Source organism: Poromitra crassiceps, assembly GCF_964638095.1.
Source record: "Poromitra crassiceps genome assembly, chromosome: 27".
In the NCBI taxonomy this organism is placed as follows: domain Eukaryota; kingdom Metazoa; phylum Chordata; class Actinopteri; order Beryciformes; family Melamphaidae; genus Poromitra; species Poromitra crassiceps.
This window is the reverse complement of record NC_139650.1, coordinates 15,166,956-15,186,287: the sequence shown is the minus strand read 5'-3', so window position 1 is coordinate 15,186,287 and position 19,332 is coordinate 15,166,956. Positions and strand designations below refer to the sequence as shown.

The 19,332-nt window shown below is 43.3% G+C and overlaps 1 protein-coding gene across 1 annotated transcript in view; it reads right to left on the bottom strand.

Annotated features, from left to right (window-relative positions):
- The window catches only part of LOC310799061 (RNA-binding Raly-like protein), a gene marked incomplete at both ends in the record, with an annotated part of 52,573 nt that overhangs the window by 17,359 nt on the left and 15,882 nt on the right, over positions 1 to 19,332 (bottom strand). Inside the window, 5 exons of the mRNA XM_083661626.1 lie at positions 62 to 204; positions 3,030 to 3,149; positions 5,139 to 5,302; positions 14,279 to 14,323; positions 15,439 to 15,511. Coding sequence (XP_083517752.1) covers positions 62 to 204; positions 3,030 to 3,149; positions 5,139 to 5,302; positions 14,279 to 14,323; positions 15,439 to 15,511 — 545 coding nt within the window. The remainder of the gene's footprint in view (positions 1 to 61; positions 205 to 3,029; positions 3,150 to 5,138; positions 5,303 to 14,278; positions 14,324 to 15,438; positions 15,512 to 19,332) is intronic.

The following is a 19,332-nucleotide window of genomic DNA, read 5'->3' as shown; positions in this document are numbered from 1 at the left end:
CATCAAAGTTGCCCATCCCTGTTTTAGACGGTCTATGGACCACACACTCTGTCACACTCACCATGTGGGCAGGGCTGTCGTCCTGAGTGTGTTCTTCCTCCTCCCCCTCTTCCTCACTGTGGTGTCTCTGCTCTTCCTCCAGCTCTGAGCTCGACTCCTCGTCCTGCCATGCCTCCTCGCTCTGACACTCTGCCTTCCTCTGCTCTGCTCACACACACACAAACATGCGCACGTACACACACACATACATGCACGGACACATGCATGCACACCCACGCACGTGCACACACACACACACACACACACACACACACACACACACACACACACACACACACACACACACACACACACACAGGCTTAGTTAACTAAACCCTTAATTAACTGTTAACTAATGAGGCTAGTAATCATGTCATGATGGTGTTCATGTTACCTAAGGTATTGTGGTTGGGTCGAGGCATGAAGTCACTGAGAGCAAGCTTACGGTCAACGCTTTTAATGATAGGGTTACTTAATGCTTAATAAGCATCATTACATTCTCATCAGTATCTCATGAAATGGAAACGTTGTTAGCTGCTCCAGTGAGTAGGACAAACTTAGGATACGACTTGACAACCGGAGACAATCTATTCCGCTCAGCTCATATAATCTTGAAACCTTTGGCTCAGAGCCAGGAAGCTAATGTTATGCTAGCAAGTTTCAAAATCAATAACATTGTGTACAGTTGATAAACAGTGAATATAATTTATCAGTATGTTTAATAACAAGACCAGCTAGCTATCCAGCCATATTATTGTCCCCAGATCAACAATCAGAATTGAGTATTCACCCAGGACAAAGAAAATTGGCGTATGAACAGGCGAGGCAGAGGGGCAACCAGCAATACACGGAAGCTTGCGCTGTGTCAACATGGAGGATTTTCTCTCTCTCATCAACAGCTCTGTGCTGGAGACAATTCTGCTCCTCTCTCTCTCTCTCTCTCTCTCTCCTCGCCTGTTCACGCACATTTTCTCTGTCCGAGAATAATATTCATGTGTAGAGTCGTTTCCATGTTGCCAGACACTATAATGACAGTTTGAGTCTCCCAGCCACAAAACAAGCAGTTTTAGCGAACGTGGAATGACGGTGCGCAATTGCCCGACTGGGTTACACTGGTAGTTGTTTGACGAGCTGTAAACAAGGCTATCTCGATGAGTACTCAACCAATTTGAAAAAATATGTCAGGATGAGTCCCTTAGACACATACAGGGTGAAAAAAAACAAAATGATCCTTTAAGGAAGGGAGAAAGGAGAGCTGTACATTCCAAATTGCATGTTATCGTTGTAGTTCTTGTGGAAAAATGAAAATATGATTGCTTTACTGTTTACCAATGTACCCTGATTTGCAATAAAAAATATTCTTAAAGGAACACTCCGCCCATTTTCAACCAGCTTTGTATCATTAGAACATCAGTAGTATATCAGAAAACTGTAAAGGTTTTTTAAGTCTGTCATTTAATTTGACAGTTATTGAGTGTTAAAGTGTGGACCAGTGACATCACTGGTCCACACTAACTCAAATTAATAACTCATTAACTCAAATCAACTCTCAATAACTGTCAAACTAGATGAATGATGAATAGTTTGACAGTTATTGAGAGTTGATTTGAGTTAATGAGTTATTAATTTGAGTTAGTGTGGACCAGTGATGTCACTGGTCCACACTTTAACACTCAATAACTGTCAAATTAAATGACAGACTTCAAAACCCTTTACAGTTTTCTGATATACTACTGATGTTCTAATGATACAAAGCTGGTTGAAAATGGGCGGAGTGTTCCTTTAAGAAAAAAAAGAATGCAAAGACATGTTAACTGGCTCGTTAAACTCGCATTCCAGGAATAACGTTAAAGTCCCTGGAAACCAGAAATATTTTTTTATTATTTAGCATTTTGAGTTCATCACATCACAGGAACAAGGAATGTTAATAAGCCACCAGCCAAATTTGAACGATGATGAACGTCGCAAAGTATATAAATTTAGGTTTGACAGTCATGACAAAAGTCATGAGAATCAATTAGATTTTAGAGTGTATTTTCTCCCGCGGACTGTGTGGGCGTGTCCCGTGTGTGTGTGTGCGTGCAAGACTGCAGGTCTCCGAGAGAGAGAGCGAGAGAGAGAGAAGGAAAGAGAGATGGAGTGTGTGTGTGCGTGTTCGCTCGTTGCTCGGAGAGCACACAGGGTGGGAGGGGGACAGACAGACACTGAGCGAGCGCTGTGGGGGCAAGAAGGTACAGAACGGACAAAAGGAAAAGGGCGGGTTGCGCGCGTGTACAAAGGTTATATAGAGCTTATGACGTCATAAGATTTTGCATTTGAGCACCTCACGCGCTGCTGTCTTCAATGAGGAAGTAGATATCCAGACCTTGTAGAAAAGTGGCGATTTTAAGGCTTTGGGTTGAAAGTAATGTATAATAATTTCGGAGGCAGACAATTACTCACATAAGACCCTAAATAACATAGTTAGAACGTTTTTGTGGATTTTGGTTTCCAGGGACTTTAATGTCTGCGGGTCTTACCCACGGCCCCACGGAGATTCCAGACCGGCAGGCGGCACATTTGCCTCGGCTTTCAAACAGCAAAACACGCAGCGCCAACCAGTTCCTCGGTTATCTGCGGATCCCACTCGCGTAGCACCACAACATGCTGAATCCCACTCAATTTGTGGGCAGAACACGCCAGGATTGGCCAACGCCAAATCCAGTCCCCAGAATTGTCAAATCAAATCATCGACATGCTATGGCCCGCCTCTCAACCCTCTGTCATCTCAGGCAAGATTTGTTTTCAGTCCGATACGTCTCTGACCCTCGCGCCACTTGGGTTCAGCTCGTCTTTAAGCATTCGCCCCCGCCCACTTATTTGTTATTGGTTATTTTTTTAAATTAGACTGTTGTTACAATCATATTTTCTTTTGTTAGTGCAACTTTTTTCTTTTACTAAATTGAAAATGTGAGGAATCTGCTGCATGTGTGTGTGTGTGTTTGTGTCACCTGTGGCGGTGATGTGTGTGTCTTCTGTGATCTGCTCCAATCTTCCCAGTAAGGCCTCGATGTTGGCTTTAATCTGAGTCAACTCCGACTTGATCGCCTGGAGCTCTGTACCTTTCACTGCTGGAAGAGGGAGAGAGAGAGACAGATGGGGAGAGAGAAGGAGAGAGGGGGAGAGACAGGGAGATAGAGAAGGAGAGAGAGGGGGAGAGAGAGGAGAGAGAAGGGGGGAGAGAAGGAGAGAGAGAGAAGGGGAGAGATGGGGAGAGAGAAGGAGAGAGAGGGGGGGGGAGAGAAGGAGAGAGAGGGGGAGAGAGATGGGGAGAGAGGGGGGGAGAGAGAGAGAAGGAGAGAGATGGGGAGCGAGAAGGAGAGAGATGGGGAGAGAGATGGGGAGAGAGAAGGAGAGAGAGGGGGTCAGGGAGAAAGAAACAGAGAGGGGGTAGGGTCAGAATGCAAGTCAACACTAAATAGGATTGAGACAGAAGCAGAAGAACATGGAATCACTGGGGGATGATTGAAAAGGAGATAAATGGATGATTGAGATAGAAAGGTGGGAGAGAGAAATGGAGGTGGATGGATGGGAGGTTGGCGTCAGAATGCAAGTAGAGAGAGAGGGGGGGGGGGGAGAGAGAAACGATGACATGATTGAAAAGGAGAGAAATGAAAGCTGGAGGTAGAGACAGGTCACCAGAGAGATAAAAGCTGGAGGTAGAGACAGGTCACCATTGAAAAGGAGAGAGATCAAAGCTGAAGGTAGAGACAGGTCACCATTGAAAAGGAGAGAGATCAAAGCTGAAGGTAGAGACAGGTCACCATTGAAAAGGAGAGAGATCAAAGCTGAAGGTAGAGACAGGTCACCATTGAAAAGGAGAGAGATCAAAGCTGAAGGTAGAGACAGGTCACCATTGAAAAGGAGAGAGATCAAAGCTGAAGGTAGAGACAGGTCACCAGAGAGATAAAAGCTGGAGGTAGAGACAGGTCACCATTGAAAAGGAGAGAGATCAAAGCTGGAGGTAGATCAGAGATCACTTATATCTCAGATTTACTCCTCCATTATGTCTTTAATAATACATATGTTGTGAAAGCTAAATCAGCCTGGGAGGGAGGAGGAAATAGTATATAGGAAAAAGGAAATGCTGAGTTCTCTGATGATTGTTGGGCTGGAGCAGTTGATAGGGTTACTTCTACAACATCATGTGCTCGGCTGGGTCTCATACAATTCAAGATGCTGCACAGGCTCCATTATTCTAAAGCCAGACTGTCACAAATCTATCCCAATGTAGAGAACACATGTGACAGATGTAGCCACGCCCCTGCTTACATTCATTTTGGGACATATTCTTTAAAACCCTATCTTACATCTTAGGAATCGAGCTGCAGCCGTGTCCCCTGATTGCAATTTTTGGCGTTCCTGCTATTATTTTAAATTTGCACACCAAACACCTAGACTAACAGTTTGACCTATCCTGACCACCTGACATGTCTTGACACAAGTTGTTTGATGAGAGACACAAGACAAACCTTGTCAGGATTCCGTGCCTCTCATTTCAGTGCGGCCAGCTTCATGCAGACGACAACAACAAAGCCAGGTGCGGACAACCACAACACTAGCCTCAATGCGACTCATCAGCTCTCAACAGCTGGTCATTACGACATCAAAGTGAAAAGATGACAAGATGACTATCTCCGTAAAGTATATGGGCTGCTGGGGGGTTGAATTAACCAATTAACTTCGTATATATTCGAACAAATTGAGGGGCAATTAAAGTTTGTTCAAACGTTATTTTTGGAAAAAGTGACAGCTCCACTGGGCACGGGGATTATAAAAGTGCTTCATTAAATGTGAAATGGCTGTTAGTACCCCTTGCTCTTAACTGTTGTAAGTGTATACTGTATGCATGTGTATGTATAAAAAATAAAAATAAAAATGGCAAAGAAACAGGATGCGTTGGGAATGAGACCCGGGCTGAAATGACATTTAAAACTAAACTTACAGAGACACAGAGATAAGGTACAAAGAGAGAGAAAACAAGATAGATAGATAGATAGATAGATAGATAGATAGATAGATAGATAGATAGATAGATAGATAGAGTAGGTGGAACTTACATCTTTGTTTGTCGCCGTTGCTGGTGGGGAGGACGGAGGCGTTGCGCGCCAGCAGCTTGACCGGCAGCGATTTGACCCGGCGCAGCAGAGGCACGGCCACCCGGGGGCGCTTGACGGCCAGCACCCGAGGGACCGGGGACACCCTGCCACGATACTCAAACAACCTGAGGAGAGGGGGAGTGAGAGAGAGGAGGAGAGAGAAGAGGAGAGGAATCAGGAGGAATCTTTTTAGTGCAATAGATAAAGAGATCATACAATATACAGGTCTTTATTTTGTACATTTCCACACTTTGCAAACACGTTGGATTTTGGTTAAACAAACTAAAACAACTTGGTTAAGGTTAGGGTTATGATTTGGGTTAATGTTAAATAACAAAGACGTTAAATGTGTCTACATGTGACTACAGTCCTATTCACACAGGACAGTGTAGAAGTGTGGAATAACATTTTCGGTGAAGCAAGATTTAGCTATATTTCAAGAAAAGTGGCAGCAGTGTAGAAGCTATAGTGTAGAAGTGAGTGACTAAGCTAACCATAACATACCATAACAGCACAAATAATTGACAAAAATCTCTAAATAAATATACAGTATTTACCCTAATGAGAAAAGGAGCAAATATTGATAGTTAAAACAGAATAATGACATCACAACAGTCGAATCCTAATGTGAATTTAAAATGAGATAATCTGGCTTCAAACGGCCAACATTTTAGAAAAACAGACAACAATGGTGCCCCTGATTATATCCTGTAACTCCCACAAGGTGGCGTAGCTTCACAGTAAACATGTAACACATGAACCAATCAACATCACATGTGTGAAGAGGCTTGACAATGTGATTTCAGTTTGGACAGATGCATGTGAGCAATTAAAAAAGTAAATACATACAAGTCCAGGATGATACCATAAAATAAAATAAAATGTGTCTAAAATGTGCAAAGGGACATAAGAGTGAATTCTCTCATGATTACACAGTGTGTAAGGGTTAGGGTTAGGGGCCTATGAAAGATTTGTAGCTGTGGTGGCCAGCATGGCGAGCAGCTGTATAAGTCACTCTGTTGGTCAGTCGGTCGGTAAAAAGTTCACCACCCTTTAGCGGGCACAGTTTTCACCCATAGGAGGCAGAAATTTGGCAGGGTGTGTGTGTGTGTGTGTGTTAAGGTGACCAGATTTCTGAAATGAAAATCAGGGACATTTCCAGTTCGGCACTCAATATCATTAAAATATCCAATGTTATAATCTATGAAATACAAAAACGAGACAATCCAAAATTTTGCCTAAGTTTGGAGCGTCTGGTCACCTTAGTGTGTGTGTGTGTGTGGAGGAAATATGTGTGATGGCTAATCTTGGTGGTGGCTGTCTTCAGTGGGAATCTTCTGGGTTTCACGGGAGTTTAAGATCTGACCTGGGGTCAGTGGCGCATGGGGCTCTGTCTGTGTTTTCTTCCTTGCTCCTCACAGCTGATTAGGAGATGCGGAGCAGGTGTGCAGGGAGCGGGCAGAGCGAGACGCCACACAACACACACACACACGCAACACGAGAGAACAAACCTGCAGCCATGGCCGTAACTACCATTGAGAACACAAAGGTCATGACCTTGTTATTTTTTTATAGAAAAATAGCCCTGGCCCCCAGATCTATTCAACTGTTATTCATGTTTTAAAGCCTTCAAATAACATGATATATGACATAGTTGATCAGAAATGCAACAATTTGCTTCCTCTCTGTGTGCTATATAGAAGGAAGAGAGACAACTCACCACAACGTTCACATTTTGCATTGAGGCTAGATTGGGGCTAGACTTTGGGGACAGTTCTATTGAAGTGAATGGGTAAGGAACTCCCTTGTAAGTGATGTTTGTGTAGATGGGCCATTGTATTTAATCCAGCAGTATTCTACCATGTGACCTGTATGCAGAATATATATTATGTGGGGAGACATTTATTTTTTGTATCATTGTAAAGCAACAGCACAGTAAAGAGGATATTAATCTAACATGATGTCTGTAGTTCTTTATAGATCTAGCCTCTTAATTTTGCTCTCAAAGTGCACCAGATTGAAGCATTTCACTTTAAAATGGACACAATTTTCCATGCCATGCTAAAATGACCTCAGTATTTCTCAAATCCTGGATACGACCATGCCTGCAACTGAGGCGTGATTTCTAACCCCACATAGGATAAGCAATAACCACGCCCTGTGGCGCCGGGATTGGCCAGGAGCATTGAAGCTTGGGACTAAAGCACCTGGGGTTTTTCATCTTTTAAAATAAAGATGTTTAAAAAACGATTGCTTGTTACATTTTCAGTGCTGTACCTTTTCTCTGGGTAAGAATTGAGCTTGAAATTAACGATTATGATACATTATATTATATGAGCTATGAACGTGAACACAACACCGTTTATATTATTGCATGTTTTTGTAGATTGTGTACATTGTGTAGATTACAATTATTATGCTTATTATTATTACTATGCTAAGGAAGGTAGGTGACCATAATTAATTTCAATGTCCGCTCTCAATGTCCACTCTCGAAATCGCTGTCCGTTCTCAAGAGCTATTCAGTTGGTTCATGAAATCGCTGGGCTGCGTGCCCTCCAGTGTTGCTCCTGGCCAATCCCAGCGCCACAGGGCGTGGTTATTGCTTATCCTATGTGGGGTTAGAAATCACGCGCAACTGAGGTATAGGAAAGACCCCATGCCTACGGCCTGGAGCGTGGGAGAAGTTGGAGGAGCTTACGGTACATGTCCACACAAGTGTGTGTTTTCACGCCTGGGGGCTGTCCTCCACGGTTTGGAGCGGAGAAGAAACACGGCGGCCAACTCTTAACGTTCTCTTCCTACATGAAAACCACTGGGAGAATTGTGTTTCTGGTCACATTTGATGCCTACAATAGGCCAGGCTGTGTCTCCCTGTGTCTTTGTTTTGGGTTTACAAAGATCAGATAGGAGTTGGGGAGGCGCAGGGCATGGACCTCATTTGCACAAAGTATAGAGCTCAACAGTCATGTGACGTTTCTTGCCCCAGAAGTGAGTTCCCCGTTCATTTTCTCCATAGACATTTCGAAACATCCTATAACGAATTTTAAGGCTTGAACCAAGCCAACCAGTCTTCCAGAGAATCCTGAGTGACCATAAAACATTTGGTCGCTGCTCTGTCAATATGGGGAGAGCCGTAGACTAGCACCATGCTTCCTCCAAGACATGCGCAGTTGCCAGCCGCTTCTTTTCACCGGACAGCAGGGCGCTTCACTGGCAGGACGTAGCACATGGGAGGATCACACTATTCCCACCAGTTCCCTTCTGTCCCGAACAGGCGCCCCGACTGACCAGAGGAGGCGCTAGTGCAGCGACCAGGACACATACCCTCAATCCGGCTTCCCATCCAGACACAGCCAATTGACCTATCGCTAAGCAGACGACGCAGACGAGCCAATCACAGCGCATGCAGCTCTACAATACACTCGGACATTCTCAGCTTAGAGTTCCATAGATAAGCACTAGAAAACGCAAGTTTCCTCTGGTTTTATACATTTATAAGTAGAAAAAAATGGTCAAACGATGTGCATGGGGGTAAATGCAACATTACGAGGTATCCTGGGAGGCCAGGCAATTGATAATATTAAACTAGGTAAACGTAGATCCACTCACATCCACAATGATGCTCCTGTTTGGATGTCAAATCTGCAATCGTGGTGACAGCGAGATTAGTCTTCTCCCTCATTTGCCTTCCGTGATCCAAAGGTATCATGAAATAATCATGGTATTCAGAAAGTCGGCAAACTAAAATGCTGAATTATGCGAGTTTCCAGCCATTACGTTATGCGCGTTGGTTGAAGAGGTGCATTGATTGATGTGATTCAAACATCGCCAGACACCAGTCAAACCCTAAAACGAGGGAATTAGTCTCGTTCCCCAAATAAATGTGAGGTAGTCTAAAGAGAAAACATGATGGAAAAAGTGGTCTGCTGTATGCTGCCTCTCCTGATCTGCTACACCCATGTGTGTGTGTGCTGTTGTCTCGCTATGAAAAACATCAACACTATTAATTTAACATTTCTTGATTATACAGAGGTAGGCCTACATTAAATAGATTGCCAGGCATCAACTCTTCAATTTGGCATATGAGCTTACTCAAGTGAATAAAATGTCAATTCTGGATGTCAGTCGCCTGTTATCCCCACTGGTTATCTTCTGTCTTCCTTCGTTAAAAGTGCATGTTTGGTTAAAGATTTGCTAAGCCGTTTCCACGCATTTCTTTTTATCGATAGCTTTAAATGTTGTACATTGCCCTCCCTGGCATAGTGAAGTACTTTATGATGGCTTCTAGATGATATCAGGCCTCAGAAAGTTGTGAAGAGCGTCTTGGGATATAACTTTGACAGTGACGGCTGCCATTTATTCTAGTTAGGATGCCTTGTGTTTGTCCGAGTGAGCACGGGGTGTGGGGCTTAGCGATAGGTCAATTGTGCATCTATGGACGCCTGACAAGTTCGGGGACGCGAACTTGCGACCCTGGTGTTGGTAGGCAGGGAATCTACCGCTACACTACCCAGATGCCCCAAAAGAGACTGCAAACATTTATCTAAACATTTATCTTTTATCTAAATATTTGTATAAAACATGGACTGGCGGAGGGCACTTGCTGACGCCAGGCTCCATTCAAAAATGTCAATTTGATGTTTCTTTGATAATCTGCAAACAAAAACAGAAGGCAGAACAAAACGGAACGAGGCCGAACAAAACTGAACATCTTTCCTGAATCGTTGGGGTCTTCCGGTAAATCATTTTTGTTTAAAAAAAAAAAAAATCCTGATTTTTTTTATCCCATTTTTATCCCCCTTAGTGCTAATTTACTTTTATTTATCCTGGTTGCTACTCCACCCTCAGTGCGCATAGAGAGGAAACACGTGAGCCACTCAGCAACGCAAACAGAGCGAGCAAAACGCTTCACTCTCATTCAAAACAGAGCAAAACGCTTCATTCTCATTCAAAACAGAGCAAAACGCTTCATTCTCATTCAAAACAGAGCAAAACGCTTCATTCTCATTCAAAACAGAGCAAAACGCTTCACTCTCATTCAAAACAGAACAAAACGCTTCATTCTCATTCAAAACAGAACAAAACGCTTCATTCTCATTCAAAACAGAACAAAACGCTTCATTCTCATTCAAAACAGAGCAAAACGCTTCATTCTCATTCAAAACAGAGCAAAACGCTTCACTCTCATTCAAAACAGAGCAAAACGCTTCACTCTCATTCAAAACAATGACAAAAAGACATCCCAGGCTGTTCACTTCTTTACACCACATGGCTGTATCGGACCATGTTGTTTGACTGGTATAGATAGCATCACTCAAGAGGGTGAAGTCTCAATAGGCCCTTTTCACAGCAACCATTTTGAGGTGGTAAAGCAGGAAGTAAAGCATGCGTAACCAATAACATGAATGGCATTGGAAAACTGAAATGGAATGGAACCATCATTAATGTATTGGTTACACCTGCTTTACTTTTACGGCGAAGCGGATGGCGAGCCACATGTGGAGGAGCAGTGTTGCCCGTGCAGATGTAGATTCTCCTCATTTTTCCCTGCAGCCATTTTAAATCCTTTTGTAATAAAAAGGTTCTTATGTTGAGTCTTATCTGCAAAAGAATAACGGCTTAGAGATTTAAAGCGATTTAAAGTAATAATTCAATGTGGTCTATAATCTCCACATTTACACGATTGTTTTTTTCCTGCCCAGATGATGTCAGCCCTGCTGCTTTTGATGTCCAGAAGAAAAGAATGAAGAGACGATATTAAAGATAATACTTCTCCCCCTGAAATATCAACACACAACTGTAACCACCTGCCAGGCAGGGAGAGACAGAGACAATGAAGGGGCAGAGAAAAGGAAGGAAGACATGAAGAAAGAAAGAAAGAAAGAAAGAAAGAAAGAAAGGTGAGCACTCGTGTGGCTTTCTAAGCAACAGCAGCACAGCAGATGAGCTGAATGCCTGTATTGTCTGTATTGCTGAATTACTCGTGCATTTTATGCATATTTTGGGCAAAAAGACTGGCTCTGAGCCGCTGTCCACCGTGGTGGGGGGGCAGGTGGTCTGACCGGTGGTGTAAATCAGGGCTGAGGGCTGAGGGCTGGTGCCCAGCTGGTCAGCATGTTTCAACATCTGTTCTTAACACGTCATGCTGGGAGAACTCAGTGGGCTTTCTCTCTGACACAGTGTTCTTAGAGAGCGTGGTGCAGGTTAAAAAAAAATGAATTTACAGTTAGGACTCAAGAGTCTTATGAAAATACCCCAAAAAAACAAAAACTAAATTAAAACATGCCCCCAGGGCAGAAATATGGAGAAAAAGGTGCCATTATAATGCACATGTTAATAAAAAAATCCATCTGTGCAGATAACACCTGTGATGACACTCAGGCCACTATACTTACTGTAATGATAATACTAATACAGTCAATGTGTACAGCAGAAAACTTTCCAAAACACCAGATGTATGATAATTATCGTATTTGTATGATAATTTACCTCCCAACAATGATCTTTTTGGCCCTCTGGTACGATAATTCAACACTGCCCAAAATGCATTTCGGCACTGAAGGAGCATGCAGAGAAAATTCCGTGCAGCCATGTTTTCTCCGAAAGGCAACTATTTAGTTTCTGTTTGGGCTCTATCTATGGTTAATATGGCACTTTAGTCAGTTTTAATAGTTTCAGTAGTCAAACGTAACTAAGTATAGTTGACCCCCAATATGCAATCAGTTTTTATATGTGTAAATATCATTTTGCAGAGTGATGAGAGCGCACAGTGGACCGACCATCTCAGCTCGTGTAACCCGGCTGCAGAATGGGCTCAGGTGGATAACTTTATCGTCGGAGATTAATGCAAGTGGCACTCACTGGAGCTCAGGAGGAGGTAATGGAGGTGATGGAGGTAATGATGCGATTGATTATTGTGTATTCAAGCAGTTACGAGCAACTTTTTCGATTGTTATTAAACAGTATAATTACAATATCGATGCATCACATCTTACCTATAATAGTAGCTGAGACCAAAGCCGTGTGAATCGGAGATTGCTCCCTTAGATGATTATTAAGTCTGTGTCTGTCTAAACTCGCGTCAACAGGGGGCTCTCTCTCTCTCTCTCCTTACCGCCGGACCGGATAAACGCGGAAGTGAAACCCGGAAGTGAAACGCAGCTGCCTGCCTTCACCTGTTCGCGCTGCCTAGCAACATAGCATAAACAATGTGAACGCCACGCATACTCTCGCGAACATCTCTCGTTATATTCTAACAGGTTTTTAGAAGTTATTTTGTGGTTATGGCCGAAGTGGCTGCTGCAAACCGTTTCATTTCACTTCCTGATCTTCCCTGGCCACAGACAGACTAACACTGGCCGATTCACTCGGGCTTCAAGCGAGACTACTCTGCGTTGGTCTCGTCTACTATTAGAGGTAAGATGTGATGTATTGATATTAAATTTATACTGTTTAATAACAATCGAAAAAGTTGCTCGTAGCTGCTTTAAAATCATCACAGGTGTTATTGCTAGATTTGAGGGGTTTTATGTGCGCATGGCAGATGCTTCACAAAAACCAGTCTAGAAGCAGCTACATGTACAGTATGTGTGGAGAAAAACAAAAAACAAAAAACAAAAGAGAATCCTAATTGCTACATAAAAGTCCCACATATGAATGCAAAGTGGTGTCTAACCTGCATCATGCTCTTGAACACGTCATGCTGGGGGAATTTTTGGGATTTGGATTGGATTGACCGACGCTGATTGGCTGAAGGAGTCGTCTGTCAAGGCGGGCTGGAGGCCAGACTGATCCGCACAACAAAACAGAAAGTGAGTTCATGTGATCAGGATGGTTTTAGCAGGCTAGACCATCCCTCCACCCTCTTACCTGTCATAGAAGTCTTCTCTGTAGTAGTCGTAGTCAAGCTCCACCCTCTTACCTGTCATAGAAGTATTCTCTGTAGTAGTCATAGTCAAGCTCCACCCTCTTACCTGTCATAGAAGTCTTCTCTGTAGTAGTCATAGTCAAGCTCCACCCTCTTACCTGTCATAGAAGTCTTCTCTGTAGTAGTCATAGTCAAGCTCCACCCTCTCACCTGTCATAGAAGTCTTCTCTGTAGTAGTCATAATCAAGCTCCACCCTCTTACCTGTCATAGAAGTCTTCTCTGTAGTAGTCATAGTCAAGCTCCACCCTCTTACCTGTCTTAGAAGTCTTCTCTGTAGTAGTCATAATCAAGCTCCACCCTCTTACCTGTCATAGAAGTCTTCTCTGTAGTAGTCATAGTCAAGCTCCACCCTCTTACCTGCCATAGAAGTCTTCTCTGTAGTAGTCATAGTTAAGCTCCACCCTCTTACCTGTCATAGAAGTCTTCTCTGTAGTAGTCATAGTCAAGCTCCACCCTCTTACCTGTCATAGAAGTCTTCTCTGTAGTAGTCATAGTCAAGCTCCACCCTCTTACCTGTCATAGAAGTCTTCTCTGTAGTAGTCATAGTCAAGCTCCACCCTCTTACCTGTCATAGAAGTCTTCTCTGTAGTAGTCATAGTCAAGCTCCACCCTCTTACCTGTCATAGAAGTCTTCTCTGTAGTAGTCATAGTCAAGCTCCACCCTCTTACCGGTCATAGAAGTCTTAAGCTCCACCCTCTTACCTGTCATATAAGTCTTCTCTGTAGTAGTCATAGTTAAGCTCCACCCTCTTACCTGTCATAGAAGTCTTCTCTGTAGTAGTCATAGTCAAGCTCCACCCTCTTACCTGTCATAGAAGTCTTCTCTGTAGTAGTCGTAGTCAAGCACCACCCTCTTACCGGTCATAGAAGTCTTCTCTGTAGTAGTCATAGTTAAGCTCCACCCTCTTACCGGTCATAGAATTCTTCTCTGTAGTAGTCATAGTTAAGCTCCACCCTCTTACCTGTCATAGAAGTCTTCTCTGTAGTAGTCGTAGTCAAGCTCCACCCTCTTACCTGTCATAGAAGTCTTCTCTGTAGTAGTCATAGTTAAGCTCCACCCTCTTACCTGTCATAGAAGTCTTCTCTGTAGTAGTCGTAGTCAAGCTCCACCCTCTTACCTGTCATAGAAGTCTTCTCTGTAGTAGTCATAGTCAAGCTCCACCCTCTTACCTGTCATAGAAGTCTTCTCTGTAGTAGTCATAGTTAAGCTCCACCCTCTTACCTGTCATAGAAGTCTTCTCTGTAGTAGTCGTAGTCAAGCTCGTAGCCACTGGCAAAAAAACAAACAAAACAGTAGGCTAACAGTCACTGTAGAAAGAAAGTGAGGAAATGCTGTTAACTTTCTACACACGGCCGCATGCCCCATGCTTAAAACAACACATGATAATACTTTTGGGGTTTCCCAAACTTTCCATTTAGTTTATCTGTGGATGAAATGTGTACAATAAAGACAGAGAAGGACTACGCATTTTTGAATGATTAACTGATGGATCAGTTTAGTTATTACAGTAATACAGTGGTCAACTGCATACTGTACAGTTACAGTTTTGCAGGTGGTCTAGATAATCCTAGGTCATTATTAAAAAAACAAAGAAAAAAGGTGTAGGCTGTGCCTACCCTTAGCACTTATCAAATCATTTCATTTGCTTTGTTCAAGTTGTGCAGCATCAGAGTGAATAAATGGCAAATTCATCAAGAAACAGCTCATCATAGAAAACAACAGCTAACAAAACAAAACAGAGAAAGTTAGACAAAGCAAAGACAGTTCATAATAGTTATTCCTTTGTCAGTGTTGGTCACAGCTTTGCTATCTTTCAATTGTACGATTTTTTAACACCTTCTTAAACATAAACATGTTGCATTCTTTTAATTTAGTCAGTCGGTCAGTGAGTGAGTGAGACAGTCAGTGAGTGAGTGAGTCAGCCAGCGAGTGAGTCAGTCAGTCAGACAGTCAGTGAGTGAGTCAGTGAGTCAGTCAGACAGACAGTCAGTGAGTGAGTGAGTGAGTCAGTCAGTCAGTCAGTCAGTCAGCCAGTCAGTGAGTGAGTGAGTCAGTCAGACAGTCAGTGAGTGAGTGAGTGAGTGAGTCAGTCAGTCAGTCAGACAGTCAGTGAGTGAGTGAGTCAGTCAGTCAGTCAGTCAGTCAGTCAGTCAGTGAGTGAGTGAGTGAGTGAGTCAGACAGTCAGTGAGTGAGTCAGTCAGTCAGCCAGTCAGTCAGTGAGTCAGTCAGACAGTCAGTGAGTGAGTGAGTCAGTCAGTCAGTCAGTCAGTCAGTCAGTGAGTGAGTGAGTCAGTCAGTCAGCCAGTCAGTCAGTGAGTCAGTGTGTACCTGTAGAGGGAAGCTGCTGATCGCTTCAGGACTTTGGGTCTGCTCGGCCTTGGCTCTCCTGCCATGTTGATATCTGAGAGGAGAGAAGAGCACACTTTGACTTCTCATGTTCTTTAACATTCTTTGAAGCTCTTAAATTACAGTTGTTTGCCACTCTGATTGCTTAGGCACTATTTTTGAAACTATCCACCTTATTCCTAGCTGCCATGATGCTTTATGTGAAATATGGGTGCTTCTTCCGGTGTAATCCTCCAAGCCCAACCCCCCTCTTGGGAGATTGCCTGTTGTTCTGAAGGCCCGTTCTTCCGAGACCCCGATAGTCCGAAAAGTGTCCAACATATTGCACCTAAAGCCACTCCCCTTATGCCGGAGGTGGTTGGTTTAGGGTCAGAAGCTGGTTGTGGATGGAGAAGGACATGGACTTTTCAGACTGTTGGGGTTTGGGAATGGTGGGCTATTGGAACAATGGGCACCTTGCCTTGAGCTAGGCAGCATAAGTACCCATTAGCCCTATTCGATGTCACAAGCCTCATCCATCACCTGTAGAAGGGCAATATGTTGGTGGGGCTGCCGATCATAGACCTTCCAACACCATGCAGAGAAGATCATAGACCTTCCAAAACCATGCAGAGAAGATCATAGACCTTCCAACACCATGCAGAGAAGATCATAGACCTTCCAACACCATGCAGAGAAGATCATAGACCTTCCAAAACCATGCAGAGAAGATCATAGACCTTCCAACACCATGCAGAGAAGATCATAAACCTTCCAACACCATGCAGAGAAGATCATAGACCTTCCAACACCATGCAGAGAAGAATACTTCAATAGGATTCAAGAATGGAGAGTATGGGGTAATTGAGGAGTGAATATTGGCGTCCATTCTTGTCCAAAACAAATGTTCACCTGTGGCCTATTTATAGTTCTCAAGCTCATGGTTTATGAGTGAGCTAATGATCTAAAACTGTTTTCACATGTGTCAATGTTGGCAGCAGGCCAAAACAAGCATTCAGTTTGGCATACTTGGTAAATGCATTGGCTACAGTTAGTAAGTTAGTTTGTCTTTATTTCTTTGACATGCCATTTCTGGCCCATTTCAAGACACACATGGCTATATCCCATTATAAAAGGGAGCATGTGGGCAATGTTTCTCTGTTCTCTCTGTTTAAATTTTTGTCCCACTGATGATGTCATCAGTGATGTCATAAATCACTGATGATGTCATAAGTGACATCACTGATGATGTCAATAGTGATGTCAATTTTTGGCCCACTGATGTCGTCAGTGAAGTCATAAATCACTGATGTCATAAACATGCAGCGGCCGAGCTGTGTATGCAAGCTACAGGGCCAGCTCAGCGAGCTGCAGGGTGGGCGAGCCTAGGAATCGAGTGTGCATGCATGCGAGATGCCTAGTATGTATGTATATATATATATATATATATATATATATATATATATATATATATACACACACACAGTACATACATCCTGTACATAAACTTTTTTCCTTTTTCTTACAAACTTAGTTACTCCTGATAAAGAGCTTTTTTCCCTTATGTCCCAAGCTTTATCCAGGTAACTAGCCAGTCCAAAATGTTTCATAGGTGAACAATCAACTCAGACTATGTGCATCCTCCATATTTAGAAAATCAATGTTTTTATCTTGCTAAATAAAGCATTGCACAGTTCACTGTAAAAAGGACAATGAAAAACCAAATGAAACTCATTTTCTATATCATTTAAACAGTCAGTCAGTCATTTAAACAGGACATTGAACCAGGCCCGGATGAACACAGTGTGATGCCCCTGGGTGACCCAGAATTGAAGTGCCCCCCCTACACGTAAAAAGTGAAATTTACTATTTACGCACAATAAAAAACTTGACATAAACACATAAATACGTGGGTTACAACACATACAATAAAAATAAAAGCAGACGATAACAATATGATTTACAATAGGACCTCAGTGTGACAACACTCACTAACACATTGCATTCAGACGATGTCTCGTCACACACATGGTCTATGGGTCAGCTTGGGGGAAAACGCGGTCCTGGCGGAGATCTGCACTCCACCGAGTGCACTTTTCTAGTTTAGAAATGAGATCGGCAGTATGTATGAATCCAGATCGCAATTTTATTTCGATTAATCGTGCAGCCCTAGCAGGCAGTCAACCAGTCAGTCAGTCAGCGGCCAGTTATTCAGTTATTCAGTCAACAAGTCAGTCAGACGGCAAAATGCTCAAAACAGCTTCTGTGGTGATGACACACACACACACACACACACACACACACACACACACACACACACACACACACACACACACACACACACACACACACACACACACACACACAGCTGGTATTTAATACCAATATACAGTATGAGGAAAATAAGGGGATTAAAGGAACTGCCTCTCTGTCAGTGCAGCTTGTTGTCTGTTAATCTGTAAATTCCACTAGAGGGAGCTGTTGAGCCACACTGTTATATAGACTACCACCATGGACCTTACTGCAGGGGCAGGCAGTCAACCAGTCAGTACTTCGGTCAGCCAGCTGCCAGTTATTCAGTTAGTCAAGTCAGTGAGACAGACAAACGGCAAAATGGTCAAAACGGCTTCTGTGGTAGTGTTTCTAAAACTAAAAAACCATGAAATAGACACCTAGTTTGCTAAAAGCATCAACAATTATGGTAAAACTCATATTCAGGTAGCCGCCATCATGCAAATAATGGGTCCACACACATCTAAAGATAAGCATTCCAACACCTTTCTCAAAAAACACAAGACAAACACCAAGTCTGTATTTCTGCTCATCTCTTTCAAAAGTTATAGCCATATTGTGTCATGGTGACCACGGGGTCACAAGCTCGGGTGCTCTGGTTAAATTGTTAGAGCGCCCTGGGCACAATCTGGTGCTTTTAGACTTGATTTGCATGAACTTAGCCTCAAATCTCCCTAAGTACCTCGACTAATAGCTTTGAAAAGTGTTTTTTTGCATGGTGTTATAAATCGAGTGATAACACACATTTAGCAACCATTGGTGCAATGCTATCACATATTTTCTAACTCTAGAGATGTACCTTGCCAAAAATCTATATGACCATTATTCCCACCGCTGGCTGGCTAGACTAATATGTAGATTTCTTTTCGAGTTTTACTATACAAAACCTGTTAAAATTGTGAAAACAACCCCCTCAATCAATTTTTCATGCCAAAATCTTACAGAAAAGTGGTGTCATTTGTCTCTGTATGATGTCTAGTTCAAAAGTTATGACGCTTATCCATTTTCGTCAGACATTGCAATATGCCCGCAAAGATGGCCGCCAAACAGACCCATGGGACACTATTTCAATGGGGTAACAACAACAAAAATGTATTAGACACCTTGAGGAGTACAAAAGTCTAGGTCAGAAAAGTGCACGGGCGTTGTTATAGGAACATTGATCTGGGAGCCAGAGGGCAAATAACCCAGTTGTTATCCCCACACAGACACACACACACATGCCGTCTTTTTTTCACAGACAAACATCCGTACACGCAGTCAGGTGTGCACACAGAGCAGTCAGGTGTGCACACAGAGCAGTCAGGTGTGCACACAGAGCAGTCAGGTGTGCACACAGAGCAGTCAGGTGTGCACACAGAGCAGTCAGGAGTGCACACAGAGCAGTCAGGTGTGCACACAGAGCAGTCAGGTGTGCACACAGAGCAGTCAGGAGTGCACACAGAGCAGTCAGGTGTGCACACACAGAGCAGTCAGGTGTGCACACAGAGCAGTCAGGTGCACACACAGAGCAGTCAGGAGTGCACACACAGCAGTCAGGTGTGCACACAGAGCAGTCAGGAGTGCACACAGAGCAGTCAGGTGTGCACACAGAGCAGTCAGGTG